Raw genomic sequence first — 18,778 nt, 5'->3', positions numbered from 1 at the left:
AAAGTAAAAGAGAAAAAACTAATAGTTGAAATAAAACCAAGTAGGAAGAGTGGCACCTGGGTGGCTCAGTTGGTTAAGCGTCCAACTGCAGCTCAGGTCATGTCTCACGGTTTACAAGTTTGAGTCCCATGTCAGGCTCTGTGCTGACAGCCTGGAGCCTGCTTGACATTCTGTGTCTCCCTCTCTTTCTGCCCCTCCCCTATTCACGCTCTGTCTCTCAAAAATAAATACGTGTTGAAAAAAATTTTTGAAAAAACAAGTATTTTATGCTTTTCAGTAAAATAAATCTTAAGTAGGTGTGCCTGGGTGGCTCAGTCAGTTAATTGTCAGACTTTGGCTCAGACGGTCCAAGAGTTTGAGCGCTACGTCAGCCTCTGTGCTGATAACCTGGAGCCTGCTTCGAATTCTGTCTCCCTCTCTCTCTACCCCTCCCCAGCTCATGCTCTCTCAAAAATAAATATTTTTTTAAAAAGTTTAATAAATAAATTTTAATTATAAAGATTTAACACTCCTTAAAATTAACTTTTACATCCCAGAGCCAGCAAACTTTCTTACTATATTTCAATATATAATTTTTTAGATCTAACTAAATTAAATAACAAGGAGATAGAAGCAGAATAATTACATCAAAATAATTACAACTTTAGGGGTGCCTAGATTGCTCGATCGGTTAAGTGGCCACTCTTGATTTCAGTTCAGATCATCATCTCATGGTTCATGAGATAGAGCCCTATGCTGGGCTCTGAGCTCAGAGGCAGCACAAAGCCTGCTTGGGATTCTCTCTCTGCCTCTCTCTCTTTGCCCCTCCCCTGCTCACGTGTGTTCTCTCTCTCAAAATAAATAAACATTAAAAAAAAATAATCGCAATTTTGGAATAGTATAAATGAAATAAGGTTTCACTACATAATGTATTGCACTTTATTACATCAACTTAAAATAAAGTTATAGTACTATTTATAAAAGAATATATTGTTACCAAAGTATACACAATGCAGTGAATATTACCCAGCAATAAAGATGATACATCAACACTGATGAATATCAAAACATTACGCCACATAGAAGAAATCAGACTCAAGAGTACATATTGTAATATGAAATTTTAGAAAAGGCAAAACAGTAATGGGAAGAAGATCAGAGTTGTCTGGGAATGAGGGTGTGGTTAGGCAATGTCTACAAAAGGGCACAAGGAGTAATGAAAATATTCTACAGCTTCATTGTGTAATAATGATGGTTACGTTAAGTGTATACACATTTATCAAAAATCACTGAAGTATAAATTTTAAATGGCTACATTTTATTCTAAGTTACATCCCAATAAAATTTATTAAAATTTATATTTAAAAGAAATAATCCCCGGTTGAATTCACATATTCAACAACTTGAATGAATCTTTAAGACATAATGCTGAATGAGAGAAGCTAGTCCCAAAACTGTACTTAGCGTGTGATTCCATTTCTGTGACATTTTCAAAACAACAACAACAGGGGACACGTAGTCTTCACGGATTATGGGAGTATTGAAGGCAAGTCAGAGGGTTTGAAGATAAGGAATGTGTGAGGGAGTTTCAAGAGGTAATGGGTACTCAGATTGTATACAATACAAAAATTAACAGGTTTTAAAATTCATACAATTTTACTATAAGGTTATTCTTTTAATTTTAAAGGCCAAAGAAAGACAATTTCTGACATCTAAATCTGAAAATACTCATCATAGGCCAAACCACATTAAAAGGAACATTAAAGGAAGTCCTTAATGCAAAAGGAAAATATCATATTCAAATATGGATCAACATATGGAAGGAATGGAGAACAGCAGAAATGGTAACCAGAAAGGTAGACATAGAAAGAATTTTTTATTACTTAAATCTCCTGAAAAGATCATTGAAAGTAAGGTCAGAGAAATGATAAAGATCTCTGAAAATTCTCTTTTTCATAGGAGAAATAAAACCAAAAAAATTATCCAAATCAACTTTTTGACAACTCTAGAAATTAACCAAAGGCTTGCAATAATCCTTTGAGGGGAAAACAGATGAATCTCAGTAAGAAAAAAGGCATTGTGGCATTTTAACTTAGCCAATTACCATCTCCCTCTCCCTAGCTCCATGCTGAAGAGAAAAGCAATGCCCTATAATTACAGTCTGTTTCAAAGGCAGCCTAAAAGCCATTGAAGGATCAAAACAGGATTATAGCCAAAGCCCCATCCCACAAGTAACTGTCAGAATTTGAGCTACATGGTATTTCACTGGAAAACCTCACTCAAAGGGTTATCTTTACTTGAAATGACTTGGAAAGCACTCACAAGGAACAGCCTTTTCACCCATGTATATTTGTTAAAATCGATCAGAGGCAATTGATTAGAACACTGCAACTGCCTAAGGTATGGATAGGAGAATGGGGCAAAAAATGAGGTAACCAAACAACTTAAGAACTTCACACACACACACACACACACACACACACACACACACACAAACTGGAAACCTTATTGCTTCAGGACATTTTTTTAAAATCTTTGTCCAATTATTACCTGACCACTAAGCTAAATGAAGAGAGAATGTAAAGCCCTCACAGAAAAAAAGAACAGACCTCACAGACTAATTTCAAAGAAGTCATGGACAACCAAACAGCAAAAACAAAACAACCACCACAAATCCTGGGAGGAGGTAAATACCTCATTTCCAAAACTGCCACATTGTATTAATAAAAATGCCCACTTTTCACCAAAACATTATAAGACATGCAAAAAAAGAAAGAAAGTAGGGACACAAAAAAATTTTATAAACACAATAACCAGAAATTGTCTCTGAAAAAGCCCAGATGTTGGACCTCCAAAGCCAAAACTTTACATCACTATTTTAAATATTTTCAAACAATTATAGGAAAATATGACAAAGATGCCTTAACAGTAGAGAATATTAGTGAAGGCAGAGAAATTATAAAAATTCCAGTACTGAAAAGTAATTAACTAAGATAAAAAATGCACTGAAGAGGCTCAAGTAGAGATATGAACAAGTAGAAGAAATCACGAAACTTGAACACTGATCAATTGAGATGATACCTAAGGAATAGCAGGGGGGAGATAAACAAGAAATGAACAGAGTGAGCTTCAGACACGGGTGGATCACCATCAAACATGCCAATATATGCATATAATGGGAACACCAGAAGGAGAGGATAGAGAGGAAAACACAGAATCAATATTTTAACAATGAATAGCCCAAAACTTCCAAAATTTCATGAAAAACACTAATCTATATATCTAACAACCTTCACAAATTCAAAGTATGAAGAATAAGTACTTAGACAAATAATGATCAAACTGTTGAATGACAAAAAGTGTTTCTTAAAAGCAGTGAGAGAGATGCAACACATTACCATATATAGGTTCCTCAATAAGCGTAACATCGAATTTCTCCAAATAAAACATCAAGAATAGAAGAGAGTGGAGCTATATATTCAAAGCATTGAGACAAGCCGGTCAACCAAGAATTCTGTGTCCCATAAAACCGTCTTTAAAAATTAAAGGAGAAATTGAGATATTTAAATGAACAAAAACCAAAAGAATCCATTAGGCAGCAAATGGTCCTTACAAGGCAATACTAAATGAAGTAATATAAGCTGAAATGAAAGGACACTTAATAAAGCAAATCTATATGAAGAAAAAAAGAACACATGTTGGTAGTAATCCAAACTGAATTGTTATGTTAATTGGAATGCTCATGAATACTGCTAAAACAAACAAACAAGAGATAACAAAATTAAAATGGTATGCTAGAAAACATCTCCTTAACATAACAGAAGATAATAATGGAAGAATACAAGAACATTAAAAAAATTATTAAAAATCAAATGGCAGACACAAATCCTACATTAGTAATTACATTAACTGTAAATGGCTTAAACATTCCAGTCAAAAAGCAAGTAACTGGCAGAAAAGATGTTTTTTTTTTAAATGATCCAACTCCATGCTTTCCCCAAGAGACATACTTCAGGTGCAAAGACACAAACAGGTTCAAAGTAGATCTGTATCTACTTTAAAAATTCAAACTTTGTTTAAAACTTTACTGCAGGGTAGCTGAATGGTTCAGTAAGTTGAATTTCCAATATATCCGAGGATTGTGGAATCAAGACCCGCATGGAGCCCTATGCTGAGTGTGGAGCCTGCTTACGATTCTTTCTCTTGCTCCCTTTGTCCCCCTTCCCTGCTCTCTCTCTCTAAATAGATAATTACATACATACATAAATACATAAAACTTTCCTACAAAGAAAACACCAGGCCTGGATTCCATCATATCAATCCTAACACTGATAGTAGGAGGAAAAAAGAAGTTCTACACAAACTCTTCCAAAAATATAAAACACCCCAACTCGGGGCGCCTGGGTGGCGCAGTCGGTTAAGCGTCCGACTTCAGCCAGGTCACGATCTCGCGGTCCGTGAGTTCGAGCCCCGCGTCAGGCTCTGGGCTGATGGCTCAGAGCCTGGAGCCTGTTTCCGATTCTGTGTCTCCCTCTCTCTCTGCCTCTCCCCCGTTCATGCTCTGTCTCTCTCTGTCCCAAAAATAAATAAACGTTGAAAAAAAAAATTAAAAAAAAAAAAAAAAAAAAAAAAAACACCCCAACTCATTCCCATATGGCCAGAATTATCCTTATTAAAAAAAAAAAAAAAAGCATTAAAGAAAACAATATTTCTCATGACCACATATCAGTAATTCTAAACAAAATTTTAGCAAACCAAATCCAGCAATACATTAAAGGATAATGTATCATGACAATTGGTGTTTATCCCCAGAATGCCAAAATGGTTTACCAATCAAAAATCCATCAATATACAGGAGGAACAAATACTGCTAAAATGTCAACACTACCCAAAGCAATCTACATATTCAATGCAATACCTATCAAAATAACACCAGCATTCTTCACAGAGCTAGAACAAACAATCCTAAAACTTGTATGGAACCAAAAAAGACCCTGAATAGCCAAAGCAATCTTGAAAAAGAAAACCAAAGCAGGAGGCATCACAACCCCAGACTTCAAGCTGTATTACAAAGCTGTAATCATCAAGACAGTGTGTTACTGGCACAAAAACAGACACTCAGATCAGTGGAAGAGAACAGAGAACCCAGAAATGGACCCACAAACATATGGCCAACTAATCTTTGACAAAGCAGGAAAGAATATCCAATGGAATAAAGACAGTCTCTTCAGGAAATGGTGCTGGGAAAACTGGACAGTGACACGCAGAAGAATGAACCTGGACCACTTTCTTACACCATACACAAAAATAAACTCAAAATGGATCAAAGGCCTAAACATTAGACAGGAAGCCATCAAAATCCTTGAGGAGAAAGCAGGCAGAAACCTCTTTGTGGCCGCAACAACTTCTTACTCAACACGTCTCCAGAGGAAAGGGAAACAAAAGCAAAAATGAACTACTGGGACCTTATCAACATAAAAAGCTTCAGCACAGTGAAGGAAACAATCAGCAAAACTAAAAGGCAACGGACAGAATGGGAGAAGATATTTGCAAACGACATATCAGATAAAGGGTTAGTAACCAACATCTATAAAGAACTTATCAAACTCAACACCTAAAAAACAAATAATCCAGTGAAGAAATTGGCAAAAGACAGGACTAGACACTTCTCCAAAGAAGACATCCAGATGGCCAACCAACACATGAAAAAATGCTCAACATCACTCATCATCAGGGAAATACAAATCAAAACCACAATGAGATACCACCTCACACCTGTCAGAATGGCTAACATTAACACATCAGGCAACAACAGATGTTGGCGAGGATGCGGAGAAAGAGGATCTCTTTTGCACTGCTGGTGGGAATGCAAACTGGTGCAGCCACTCTGGAAAACAGTATGGAGGTTCCTCAAAAAACTAAAAATAGAACTACCCTATGGCCCAGCAATTGCACTACTAGGTATTTATCCAAGGGATACAGGTGTGCTGTTTCAAAGGGACACAGGCACCCCCATGTTTATAGCAGCACTATCGACAATAGCCAAAGTATGGAAAGAGCCCAACTGCACATTGACTGATGAATGGATAAAGATGTGGTATATATATACAATGGAGTATTACTCAGCAATCAAAAAGAATGAAATCTTGCCATTTGCAACTATGTGGATAGAACTAGAGAGTCTTATGCTAAGCAAAATCAAAGACAAACATCATATGACTTCACTCATATGAGGACTTTAAGATACAAAACAGATGAACATAAGGGAAGGGAAGCAAAAATAATATAAAAACAGGGAGGGGGCAAAACATAAGAGACTCATAAATATGGAGAACAAACTGAGGGTTGCTGGAGGGATTGTGAAAGGGGGGATGGGCTAAATGGGTAAGGGACATTAAGGAATCTACCCCTGAAATCATTGTTGCACTATATGCTAACTAACTTGGATATAAATTTTTAAAAATAAATTAAATTTAAAAAATCCATCAATATAATTTACCATATTAACAAACTATTCTTTTTTAAACCATATGACTATCTCAAATAGACACAGAAAAAGCATTTGACAAAATCCAACCTTTCCTGATAAAAACTCTAAACAAAGTAAGAATGAAAGGGAATGGACCTCAATCTAATAAAGAACATCTACACAAAACCAACAGCTATCATCACACTTAATGTTTAAGGCTAAATGCTTTCCCCCAAGACAAGAATGTTACTTTCACCGCATCTCTTCATACTGGAGTAACTAGTGAAATCTGCAGGAAAAAAAATTCCAACTGGAAGAAAGTAAATAAAACTGCCTTTTTGTTCACAAATATGACTTCTTATGTGGATAATCCAATAAAAATTTTAAAAAATTGAAATTAATATTTGTACCTAGCCAGCTTGTACAAGATCAAAGTACCAATTTCAACTGTATCCCTATATACTAGGAAATAACAATTGAAAAATGTTAAATACTGTTTATAAAAGCATCAATAAATACTGACAAATATATCTTACTATACATGTTCAAGCCCTATACATTAAAAACAACAGAATATTGCTCAGAGAAATTAAAGATGATCTTCATAAGTAGAGAAATAAACTTGTTCATGGGTCAGATGACTTAATATTGTTACCATATCACTTCTCTAAAAATTAAACTATAGATTTAACACTATCCCAAAGTCCCAAAAAACTTTTATAGAAAAACTGACAATTTAGTTCTAAAATTCATATGGAAATGCAAAGGCCTCGAATATCCAAAATAAGCAAAAGAAGGATTAATACTACCTAATTTCAAAATTATTATAAAGCTGCATAATGAAAGTAGCATGGCATTGTCATGAAGAAAAACGAATCAACAGGAGACAGAATGCTGAAATAAACCCACATATATATGTACAATTTTTTTTGACAAAGACACAAAGGCAAACGAGGTAAAGGAAAAATAGTCTTTCAACAAAAATAGTTTTGAAACAATTAGATACTCATAGGAAAACACTGGATCTATACACCATATACAAAATAAACTCAAAATTAATCATAGACCTGAATGCAAAACTGAAACTACAAAACTAATGAAAAAACAAAACAAAACATAGAACACTTTTGCAACCATGGTTTAGTCAAAGTTTTCTTAAATATGACACCAAAAACACAATCCATAAGAGAAAAAAAATGGTTAAACTGGATTTCATCAAAATTTAAAATTCTGCTCTTCAAAAGGTACTACTGAGAGATGGCTGTATTTGAGAGAAATTTCACCAAGGAGGTTAAAGATCTGTACAATGAAAACCAAAAGGCATTAATGACAAAAACTGACGACACAAATAAACTGAAATACATTATGTGCTCACGGAAGAATTCACATTGTTAAAATGTCCTCACTACCCCAAAGCAATCTACAAATATTTATAAGTGCCTGATGAATACCATTTTTTAAAATTAGGGATACCTAGGTGGCTCAGTTGGTTGAGCATCAGACTCTTGACTTCTGTTTGGGTCATGATACGGGGATCATTGGATAGAGCTCCACATCAGGCTCTGCACTGAGGAACTTGCTTGAAATTCTCTCTCTCCCTATGCCCTTCTCTCTCTCTCTCTCTCTCTCTCTCTCTCTCTCTCTCAAGAATAAACATTAAAGGGGCACCTGGGTGGCGCAGTCGGTTAAGCGTCCGACTTCAGCCAGGTCACGATCTCGCGGTCCGTGAGTTCGAGCCCCACGTCGGGCTCTGGGCTGATGGCTCGGAGCCTGGAGCCTGTTTCCAATTCTGTGTCTCCCTCTCTTTCTGCCCCTCCCCCGTTCATGCTCTGTCTCTCTCTGTCCCAAAAATAAAATAAAAAACGTTGAAAAAAAAATTTTTTTTTTTAATTAATAAATAAATAAATAAAAGAATAAACATTAAAAAAAACTTTTTAAATCAATAAAACCAAGAGCTGGTTCTTGAGACAGAGAAAGAGAGAAAGGGAGAGAAATATATAGCAACACAGGCCTAACTCAAGAAACAAGAAAAAGCTCAAACAATCTACATTAACAACTAAAGGAACCAGAAAAAAAAAAAAAAAAAAAGAACAACAAATAAAGCCCAAGGTAAATAGAAGGAAGGAAATAATTAAGACCAGAGCAGAAATGAATGACATTAAGACTAAAAACAGCAATAGAAAAAAAATCAGTAGGCGCGCCTGAGGGACTCAGTCGGTTAAGCATCACGTCATGATCTCATGGTTTGTGAGTTCGAGCCCCACGTCAGGCTCTGTGCTGACAGCTCAGAGCTTGGAGATTGCTTCAAACTCTGTGTCTCTGTCTCTCTCTGTCCCTCCCCTGCTTGTGCTGTCTGTCTCCTTCTCTCTCAAAAATAAATAAACATTAAAAAAATTTTTTTAATCAATAAAACCAAGAGCTGGTTCTTTGAAAAGGTAAACAAAATTGAAAAACACTTAGCCAGACTCATCAAGAAAAAAAGAGGAAGGACCCAAATAAGTAATAGCAGAAATGAAAGAGAAGTAACAACTATCACAGAAATGTAAAGAATTATAAGAGAATACTACAAAAAATTATATACTAACAAGCTAGACAGCCTAGAAGTCTATAAATCACTAGAAACATATCATCTTCCAAAACTGAACAAAAGAGAAATAGAAAATCTAAGGCCAATTACAAGTAAATCAGTAATCAAAAAACTACCAAAAAATAAAAGTCCAGGACAGATTCACAGATATTTAGAAAAGAGTTAATACCTATTCTCATCAAACTATACCAAAAAACACAAGAGGAAGGAAAGCTTCCAAATAAATTCACAAGGCCAGCATTACTCTGATGATAAAAATCAAAAAACAACACACACACACACACACACATGCGCGCGCGCGCACACACACACACACACACACCCCTACAGGCCAATATCCTTGATAAACATAGATGCAAAATTCCTCAACAAAATATTAGCAAACCACATACAACAATACATTAAAAAGATCATTCACCACAATCAAGTAAGACTTACTCCATGGATGTAAGAATGGCTCAAGATTTGCAAATCAATGTGATACACAGCATCAACAAAACAAAGGATAAAAATCATATCATCATCTCAATAGGTGCAGAAAACAAACCCATTTGACAAAATTTAAATTCCATTCATGGTAAAAACTCTCAACAAAGTGGGGTTAGAGAGCACATACATCTATATAAGAAAGACTATATATATGAAAAACCCACAGCTAACATCACACTCAATGGTGAAACAAAGAGCTTTTCCTCTAAGATCAGGAAGAAGACAAATATGTCCACTCTTGCCACTTTTATTCAACACAGTACTCAAAGTCCTGTCCACAACAATCAGACAAGAAAAAGAAGAGGCACCACACTGGTAAAGAAGTTACACTATTGCTATTTGCAGATGACATGATACTACACACAGAAAATCCTAAAGACTCCACCAAAAAGCAATTTGAAATAATAAATGAATTTGGTAAAGATGCATGATACAAAGTTAATATTCAGAAATTGGTAGCATTTCTATACACTAATAACAGAGCAGCACATAGAGAAATTAAGAAAACAAGACTATTTACTAGTGCACCAAAAAGAATAATAAAGTACCTAAGAATAAACTTAACCAAAGAAGTGAAAGACCTATACTCAAAAACTACAAAATAACTGATTGAAGAAACTGAAGATGACACAAACAAATGGAAAGATATTCCAGGCTCATGGATTGGAAGAATTCATATTGTTGAAATGTCTATACTACCCAAAGCAATCTATACATTCAATGCAATCTCTATCAAAATACCAACAGGATTTTTTTTAAAACCTAGAATAATAGTAAAATCTCTTCAGAATCAGAAAAGACCTGGAATAACCAAAGCAATCTTGACAAAGAAAAACAAAGCTAGAGGTATCACAATTCCACATTCCAAGATATACTAGTAAGGTGTAATAATCAAAACAGTACAGTACTGGCACAAAAACAGACACACAGATCAATGGCACAGAATAGAGCACTGAGAAATAAACCATTTATATGGTCAATTAATCTACGACAAAGGAAGCAAGAACATATAATGAGAGACATTCTCTTCAATAAATAGTGCTGGAAAAACTGGACAGCTACATGCAGAAGAATGAAATTGAACCACCTTGTAACACCATACACAAAAATAGACTCAAATTGAATTAAACCTAAATGTGACACCTGAAACCATAAAAATCCTAAAATAGAACACAAGTAGTAATTTCTCTGGCATCAGCCGAAGTGACATTTTTCTAGGTATGTCTCATAAGGCAAGGAAAACAAAAGCAAAAATAAGCAATTGGGACCACACCAATAAAAAAAAAATTTTTTTTTCAAAGCTTTTGTACAGTGAAGGAAACCAACAACAAACAAAAAGACAACCTACTGAGAGGGAGAAATATCTGCAAATAATATATCAATAAGGTAATATCTAAAATATATTTAAAAAAATATATATATATATATATAACTCAACACACACACAAAAAGCCAAAAATAAAATTAAAATGGGCAGAGGACCCATTTTATTTATCCAAAGAAGACATACAAATGGCCATGAAAAGATGCTCAACATCAGTCATCATCAGGGAAATACAAATCAAATCCAGCTCAACATCAGTCATCATCAGGGAAATACAAATCAAAACCACAATGAGATATTACCTTACACCTATCAGAATGGCTAAAATCAAAAACGCAAGAGGGGTGCCTGGGTGGCTCAGTCAGTTAAGCATCTGACTTTGGCTCAGGTCATGATCTCATGCCAGTGCATGTCAGCTCTGTGCTGACAGCTCAGAGTCAGAAGCTTGCTTCGGATTCTGGGTTTCCCTCTCTCTCTGTCCCTCCCCAACTGGCACTCTGTCTCTCTCAAAAATTATAAACATTAAAAAAAATTTAAGAAAATCCAATAAAAAATTAGGCAATAAATTTTGACAGATACTTCACCAAAGAAGATATATAGAGGGCACATAAACACATGAAAATGTGCTCACAGCATTAGTCATTATAGAATGCAAATTAAAACCTCAGTAAGATACCACTGTATATATATTTGAATGGCTAAAATTTAAAAGAATGACTATATCAAGGGTTAGCAGGGATATGGAGTAACTGGAACTGTCACACACTGCCTGGTGGGAATATAAAATGTAAGTAAAAACACTGTAGAAAAAGTTGGCAGCTTCTTAAAAAGTTAAGCATTGGGGCGCCTGGGTGGCGCAGTCGGTTAAGCGTCCGACTTCAGCCAGGTCACGATTTCACGGTCCGTGAGTTCGAGCCCCGCGTCAGGCTCTGGGCTGATGGCTCAGAGCCTGGAGCCTGTTTCCGAGTCTATGTCTCCCTCTCTCTCTGCCCCTCCCCCATTCATGCTCTGTCTCTCTCTGTCCCAAAAATAAATAAACGTTGAAAAAAAAAAAAAAATTAAAAAAAAAAAAAAGTTAAGCATATACCTATCATATAACCCAGTCATTCCGCTCCTAGGTATTCACCCAAAGTAAAGTGTATGTCCACACAAAGACTTGTATAAAGCTTTATATGCAACAGTGAATAACTAGCAATAATCTAAAAGTCCATTACCAGGTAAATGGATAAATGCAAAGCATCATGCACCCATGCAGTGGAATTCCACCTTAGCAAAAGGAATGAATTACTGACACATACAACCTGGATGAATCTTGAAATAATTATACCAAGAGAAATCAAACATAAAAGAGTATATGGTATATGATTCCATTTATACAAAATTATAGAAATCACAAACTAATCTATAGTGTAAGTGTGTAAGTGGTTTCTTACACTATACTTACACTTTGTGAATCACAAAGAAACTTTGGGAATAATGGATGTATTCGGTATCTTGACTGTGACAGTGGCTTAATTAGTATATATACATGTCAAATTTTATCAAACTGTACATTTCCAATATGTGCAGTTTGCTGTATCTCAGTTATACCTCACAAAATCTCTTTTAAAAAATAGGTAATATTGGGGCGCTTGGGTGGCTCAGTTGGTTGGGCAACCAACTTCAGCTCAGGTCACGAACTCACGGTTCATGGGTTCAAGCCTGACGTCGGGCTCTGTGCTGACAGCCCAGCCTGGAGCCTGCGTCAGATTCTGGGTCTCCTTCTCTCTCTGCCCCTCCCCCACTCATGCTCTGTTTCTCTCTGTCTCAAAAATAAACATAAAAAAAAATTCTTTTAATAAAAAAAAATAGGTAATACTACCTTTTCCTTTCAACTCTAAAACAAAAAGTGTATTCTTTTTCCTTTCTACCTTTGGTACTATTACTTCTAAAACATTATAGAACTAAAACTTTTTTTCCCATATTCTCTACATTTTCAAAACGTTCTGAACCCTTAGAATTCAATACTAGGCACATGTTAAAGTTGCAAAGATACAAATAGATTGATGAGAATATTTTCCCCAACACCTAATTCCACAACCCAATTACAGATAGGAGTCCTGTGCTGGCTATTTCCCTTTACAGGGGGATACATACGACTCCAATCATCTCTTACTTCATCACTATGACCCAAAAACACCTTTGAAAAATATACTGCCACTGTCATACCCTTTAATCTTCCACGCTGCCTTTTTTGCTTTCCCATCTTCCAGTTTTCCTTGGTAACTAAAAATGATATCTATACTTGTGGTTTCATTACATTTTCTCACATTTACAAAAAATTTTTTCAAAGACATGTTTAAGAGTAAGAAAAGTATTTCTACACACTTACCTCAAGTACTGGTCCAGCTCCAAGAATAATTTGTTCCACTCCACTGGCAAATCCTTTCTGACTGAGTGCAGTAAGGTGGTGTATAAGAAAGTTTGTGCTTTGAGTCTTCCCAGAACCACTCTCTCCTGAAATCACAATGCACTGATTCTTTTTGCGCTGAAGCATGGCATGATAAGCTACATCAGCCACAGCATAAATGTGGGGCTCCAGTTTTCCCAATTGGTGGTTATCATACATTTTGACATATTTGGGATTATAAATAGGAAGAAACTTGAATGGGTTAATAACTATTAGAATACTGCCAACATAGGTATAAATTTTTTCATGCTTAAAGCGATTTCGTAGGTTTTCTAAGAGAGTTTTCTCATTCAAATCAGGTAAGCTACATAAATCATCAAAGTCTTTTTGTTGAGGCTGTGGAAGAAAACCCCGCTCCATCATCCTACGACGTTCTTCTGTTACCCGTAGCCATGACTGCAGACTACCATAATGGATTGATCCATCAAGGTTTTTTTCTCTCAGAAGAAAGCGATAGTCCTCTCCACTCAGGCGATTTTCCAGAGCCATTCGGGGCCACAACATCATTCGCTGAACTGGACAGTCTGTTGGATTGAGTATCCATTCTTCTCCACCAAATTCCTTTACTTCTGCAAGAACATAACATTTTGTTTTGTCAAGATGAAGTCTGTTTATAAGAGAGTCAATCACCTCAGCAGCTGTGGAGTTTTTTCTGGCAGGAATTGGACAGTAGATAGTCCCTTCTGAAATTGTCCCAGGATATATATGTAACGTATGTTCATTATCCTCAAAGCGTCGTCTTCCTCCATCATTTATATTCATATTGGATCCTGTCCCATCAGCATGGATAGTATGTGTCCAAGACCCTGCAAACCATTTTCATGGCAAAAGAACTGTAACATAAAAGATGTGAAACATTTAGAAATCACATAAACAATCTTTAGCTTCTGATGCTCAAGAAAGAAAGGCTTAAATCATGTTGATTACATCTTTTAGAACATAATATCCTAATTCTTAGTCTAGAAAGTCTTGAAAACAATCTGAGACCACGTAATATTACATTTTATTGCCCAAATCTGGACACTTTCTCCAAAAGCAACTTGCCAAAGATTTTTCCATGTTTTATCATACTAATAACGCAAAATCCAGAGTGCAAATAAAAATTATTTTGTACTCTATCTCAAATGTTTCCAAAGTACCTGAGATTAGAGTCAAGTTCTTTCTTTATATTTAAAGAGACTTGCCAAAGACTAGATTATAAAGGGCAGAATAATCATACAAATCACCCTGCACCCAAAAGCTCTTATGGATAAAGCAAAAACACAAAACAATGCCATCAATGAAGCCAAATTTTTGTGAAATTAAAAACAGTAAGAAGATGATATTAACAACACAGGAAATAATAGGTGTTGAAGAGGATGTGGAGAAAGGGGAACCCTCTAACACTGTTGGTGGGAATACAAACTGGTGCAGTCACTCTGGAAAACAGTATGCAAGTTCCTCAAAAAATTAAAAATAGAACTTCGCTATGATCCAGCACTACTATTTACCCAAAGGATAAAAAAATACTAATTTAAAGGGATACATGCACCTCAATGTTTGCAGCAGCATTATCAGCAATAGCCAAATTATGGTAAGAACCCAAATATCTATCAACTGATGAATGGATAAAGATGTGAGATACACACACACACACACACACACACACACACAAATGGAATATTACTCGGCCATAAAAAAAGAATGAAATCGGGGTGCCTGGGTGGCGCAGTCGGTTAAGCGTCCGACTTCAGCCAGGTCACGATCTCGCGGTCCGGGAGTTCGAGCCCCGCGTCAGGCTCTGGGCTGATGGCTCAGAGCCTGGAGCCTGTTTCCGATTCTGTGTCTCCCTCTCTCTCTGCCCCTCCCCCGTTCATGCTCTGTCTCTCTCTGTCCCAAAAATAAATAAACGTTGAAAAAAAAAAATTAAAAAAAAAAAGAATGAAATCTTGCCATTTCCAACAACGTGGATGGAACTAGTGTATTATGCTAAGTGAAATAAGTCAGAGAAAGACAAATACCATATGATTTCACTCATAAGTGGAATTTAAGAAACAAAACAAAGGAACATGTAGGGGAGAGAGGAAAACCAAGAAACAGACTCTAAACTATAGAGAATAGACTGATTGTTACCAGAAAACAGATGGGTGGGGAGGATGGATTAAATAGGTGATAGGAATTAAGGAGGACACTTGTGATAAGCACTAGGTATTGAACTGAATCACAAAAAAGCTACACCTGAAATTAATATTATACTGTATGTTAACTGGAATTTAAATAAAACCTTGAAAAAAACCATTAAGAAGATGAGATTAAATAAAAAAATCAAACTAAATGAAATTATAACTAAGAAAATATGAGAGAAACCTGCTATAGAATAGATATATTTTCAAGGACTTTTGGGCTCTCTCTCTACCTCTCCTAACAACAAAAAGATCCTGCCCCCGGCTCGCTGATAAAATTATATAGCTGATACTATTATAACTTTTATTCAACCTTCCCTTTTCCTTCAAGGTTACCTTTTTATCTAACCTTATTTCATTTCTTACACGTATTCTGCATATCCTTCCAATCTTCTCAAACCCCATGTACATAACACCTCCAGAATGATTTCAACTTTGGCATCCCGCTGAGAAAATAGCATTTTCCAACTCAAAATGTATCCCTATTTTATTCTCATCTTAGTTTTTCCATTCTAGTCTACAAAGAAAATATATCCCATGTCCTTTCCAGGGCTAATAAAACCTATTTCTTATCATCTCCATCAAACTTGCCCCATCAGAGAATCATCCTCACATGTTACCACTTTCCTTTTTTATTTCATCCTTTAACATACAAAGATGCTGTTATTTTTTTTAAATACCTTCAGTTACTTCTCTCTCATAATATTACATATTTGTAAAAGTTCTCAAATGAAGAAACTCTGTTTTGTTTTTTCCTAGATGACCTTTCAAACACAGAGAATATTATGGAACATATAAAAAGCAGTCATATAGCTACCACCGAATTCAACAAGTTTGAAAACTGCTGTAATTACTCCAGATCAGTTTACAAACAACATATTAGAGATAAAGCTCCTTCTTTTGCTCTGCAGAGAGAACCACTGTCCTGTTTCTATATTTTTATTACACATGTGGGTCTCCATGAATTATAGATAGTACTGTTTCAGTCTTTTAGGCTTTAAAAAAATGGTGTCATACCATACTTAATAGTCTGCATCTCAAGTTAACATTGTCTTTTCTAAGTGCTGATACATGTAAAAGTTCATTAACTGCCAAATAATATGCCAATTAATGTTTATTAATTGTTACAAATGTACTGGGGTGGGGGGGATATAGATATTGGGGGAGACTATGTATGTATGGGGGGAGGTTGGGGGGTTCTGGATCTTATGTTCAAATTTGCTGTCAAGCTAACCTAAAACTGCTCTTAAAAGCAAGGTCTTTGTTTTTAAATCCCATTGGATGATTTATACCACAATTTATCAATCCACTGTCCTTCTAGTGAACACTTGGAATGTTTCCAATATTACACTATTAAAACAATGCTGCAGATCTCACACATGTCTCTTTGTATGTCTTTCCTAGAATTTCTCTGGGCTTTACACCTAGAATCGTTGGGTTTTAAGCACATTCAACTTTACTAGATATTAACAAAACACTCTCCAAAGTAGTTGTACCAACTATTTCACAGCAAGTGTAGGAAGGGCTCAAGTTTCTCTGCCTCCTTACCAATAAAAGTATTGTCAGACTTGAGCTTCTGCCAGTATAAGTGTAAAAAGGTATCTCATTACTTTAATTTGCATTTCCCTGTTTATTAGAATGAGGATGAGCAACACTTACCATTTGCCATTTGGACTATGTTGCTTATTCATTTCTGTTTTTTGAGTTGTCTTTTCTTTATTGGTTTAAATGAGTTTTTCATATAGCCTGGATACTAATCAATTTTCAGTTAAATGTGTGATAATTATCTCCTACCTATTAGTGCCTTAGCTTTCTATTTTATTCACAATGTCTTTTGTCATAGAGTTTTTAATAGTCAAATTTATCAATCCTTTACAGGTTATGATTTCTTTTTTAGTAAATTACAGTAACAACAATTGTAGTTAACTCTTATTGTGTGTTTATTTATACCAGTCATTTTTCTAAGCATTTCACATTTTATTTCTCACAATTCCTGAGGGCTGTTTTTACCATTATCATCCTCATTTTACAAATGAGAAAACAAGAAAGATTACATAACTTGCCCAAAGTCATAACTAGCATGTGAGAAAGTTGACATTTGAAGCAGTTCGTCTGGCTATAAAACCTACATGGCGTTATCTCCTGGTATAGTTTTTAAAAATCCCTCCTCATCCTGAAGACATAAAGTTATCCATCCTGCATTTTCTTTGAAAAGGCCTAAGGTTTTTCTTTTCTCATTTATGTACTTAATCCATACAGAATTTATTTTCATAGCGCTCTTATTTTCATGCCAAATCAGATTAGCAATTTAATCAGCACCTCAATGAAGAGTCCAATCTCTCCCTTGATTTATAATGCCACCTCTGTCATGTAGCTAATTCCATATAAATATCAAGGTGTTCTGGGCTCTGTATTCTCTTCCAGTAGTCTATCTGTCCATCCCTGAATCTATCTTAATTACTATAGCTCTATAATAAGTTTTGATGGAAGGCATATCATTTCAATTTGTTCTTCTTTAATGTTACTTTGATTCTTTACCATAAGAATTTTAAGATCAGCACGTCCACTACCACGAAAAAAAAAAACTTCTGACATTTTCTGATGTTTATTTTTTTGAGAGAGAGAGCACGCACATGCACAAGCTGGGGAGAGGCAGAGAGAGGGAGACACAGAATCTGAAGCAGGGGCTCCAGGCTCCGTGCTGACAGCAGAGAGCTCGACATGGGACTGGAACTCATGAACTGTGAGATCACGACCTAAGCTAAAATCAGACACTTAACCGACTGAGACACCCAGGCACCCCCAAAACCTTCTGATATTTTGACTGACACTACACTGATTTCATAGATTAATACTGGGAAAACAGACATCCTATTGACTTCCCTTTCTTTTTTTTTTTTTTTTTTTTTAATTTTTTTTTTTCAACGTTTATTTATTTTTGGGACAGAGAGAGACAGAGCATGAACGGGGGAGGGGCAGAGAGAGAGGGAGTCACAGAATTGGAAACAGGCTCCAGGCTCTGAGCCATCAGCCCAGAGCCCGACGCGGGGCTCGAACTCGCCAACCGCGAGATCGTGACCTGGCTGAAGCCGGACGCTTAACCGACTGCGCCACCCAGGCGCCCCTTGACTTCCCTTTCATGAAAATCACGCTGTTGTCTTACACTAGCTTTCACTTCTAAAGTTTCTGTCATTTTCATATCCATCTGATCTTTTTTCTACCTTAAGTGCCATAACTGGGTTTTTTTTGCTTTGTTTGGCTTATTTTAGAAAGAGAAAGAGCGTAAGTGGGGGAAAGGGGTAAAGGAGGAGAGACAGAA

At 35.9% G+C, this 18,778-nt stretch overlaps 1 protein-coding gene across 13 annotated transcripts in view; it reads right to left on the bottom strand.

Moving 5' to 3' along the window:
- The window catches only part of MYO9A (myosin IXA), a 279,521-nt gene that overhangs the window by 224,663 nt on the left and 36,080 nt on the right, over nt 1–18,778 (bottom strand). For all 13 annotated transcript variants that reach the window (XM_043553998.1, XM_043554007.1, XM_043554005.1 and 10 more), the window contains exon 2: nt 13,220–14,130. In XM_043553998.1, the coding sequence (XP_043409933.1) occupies nt 13,220–14,059 (840 nt within the window). In that variant the 5' untranslated portion in view covers nt 14,060–14,130. The remainder of the gene's footprint in view (nt 1–13,219; nt 14,131–18,778) is intronic.

The sequence above is a fragment of the Prionailurus bengalensis genome, chromosome B3, assembly GCF_016509475.1.
Source record: "Prionailurus bengalensis isolate Pbe53 chromosome B3, Fcat_Pben_1.1_paternal_pri, whole genome shotgun sequence".
Lineage (NCBI taxonomy): Eukaryota > Metazoa > Chordata > Mammalia > Carnivora > Felidae > Prionailurus > Prionailurus bengalensis.
The sequence above is the reverse complement of the archived record's forward strand: the minus strand, read 5'-3'. Positions and strand labels throughout refer to the sequence as shown.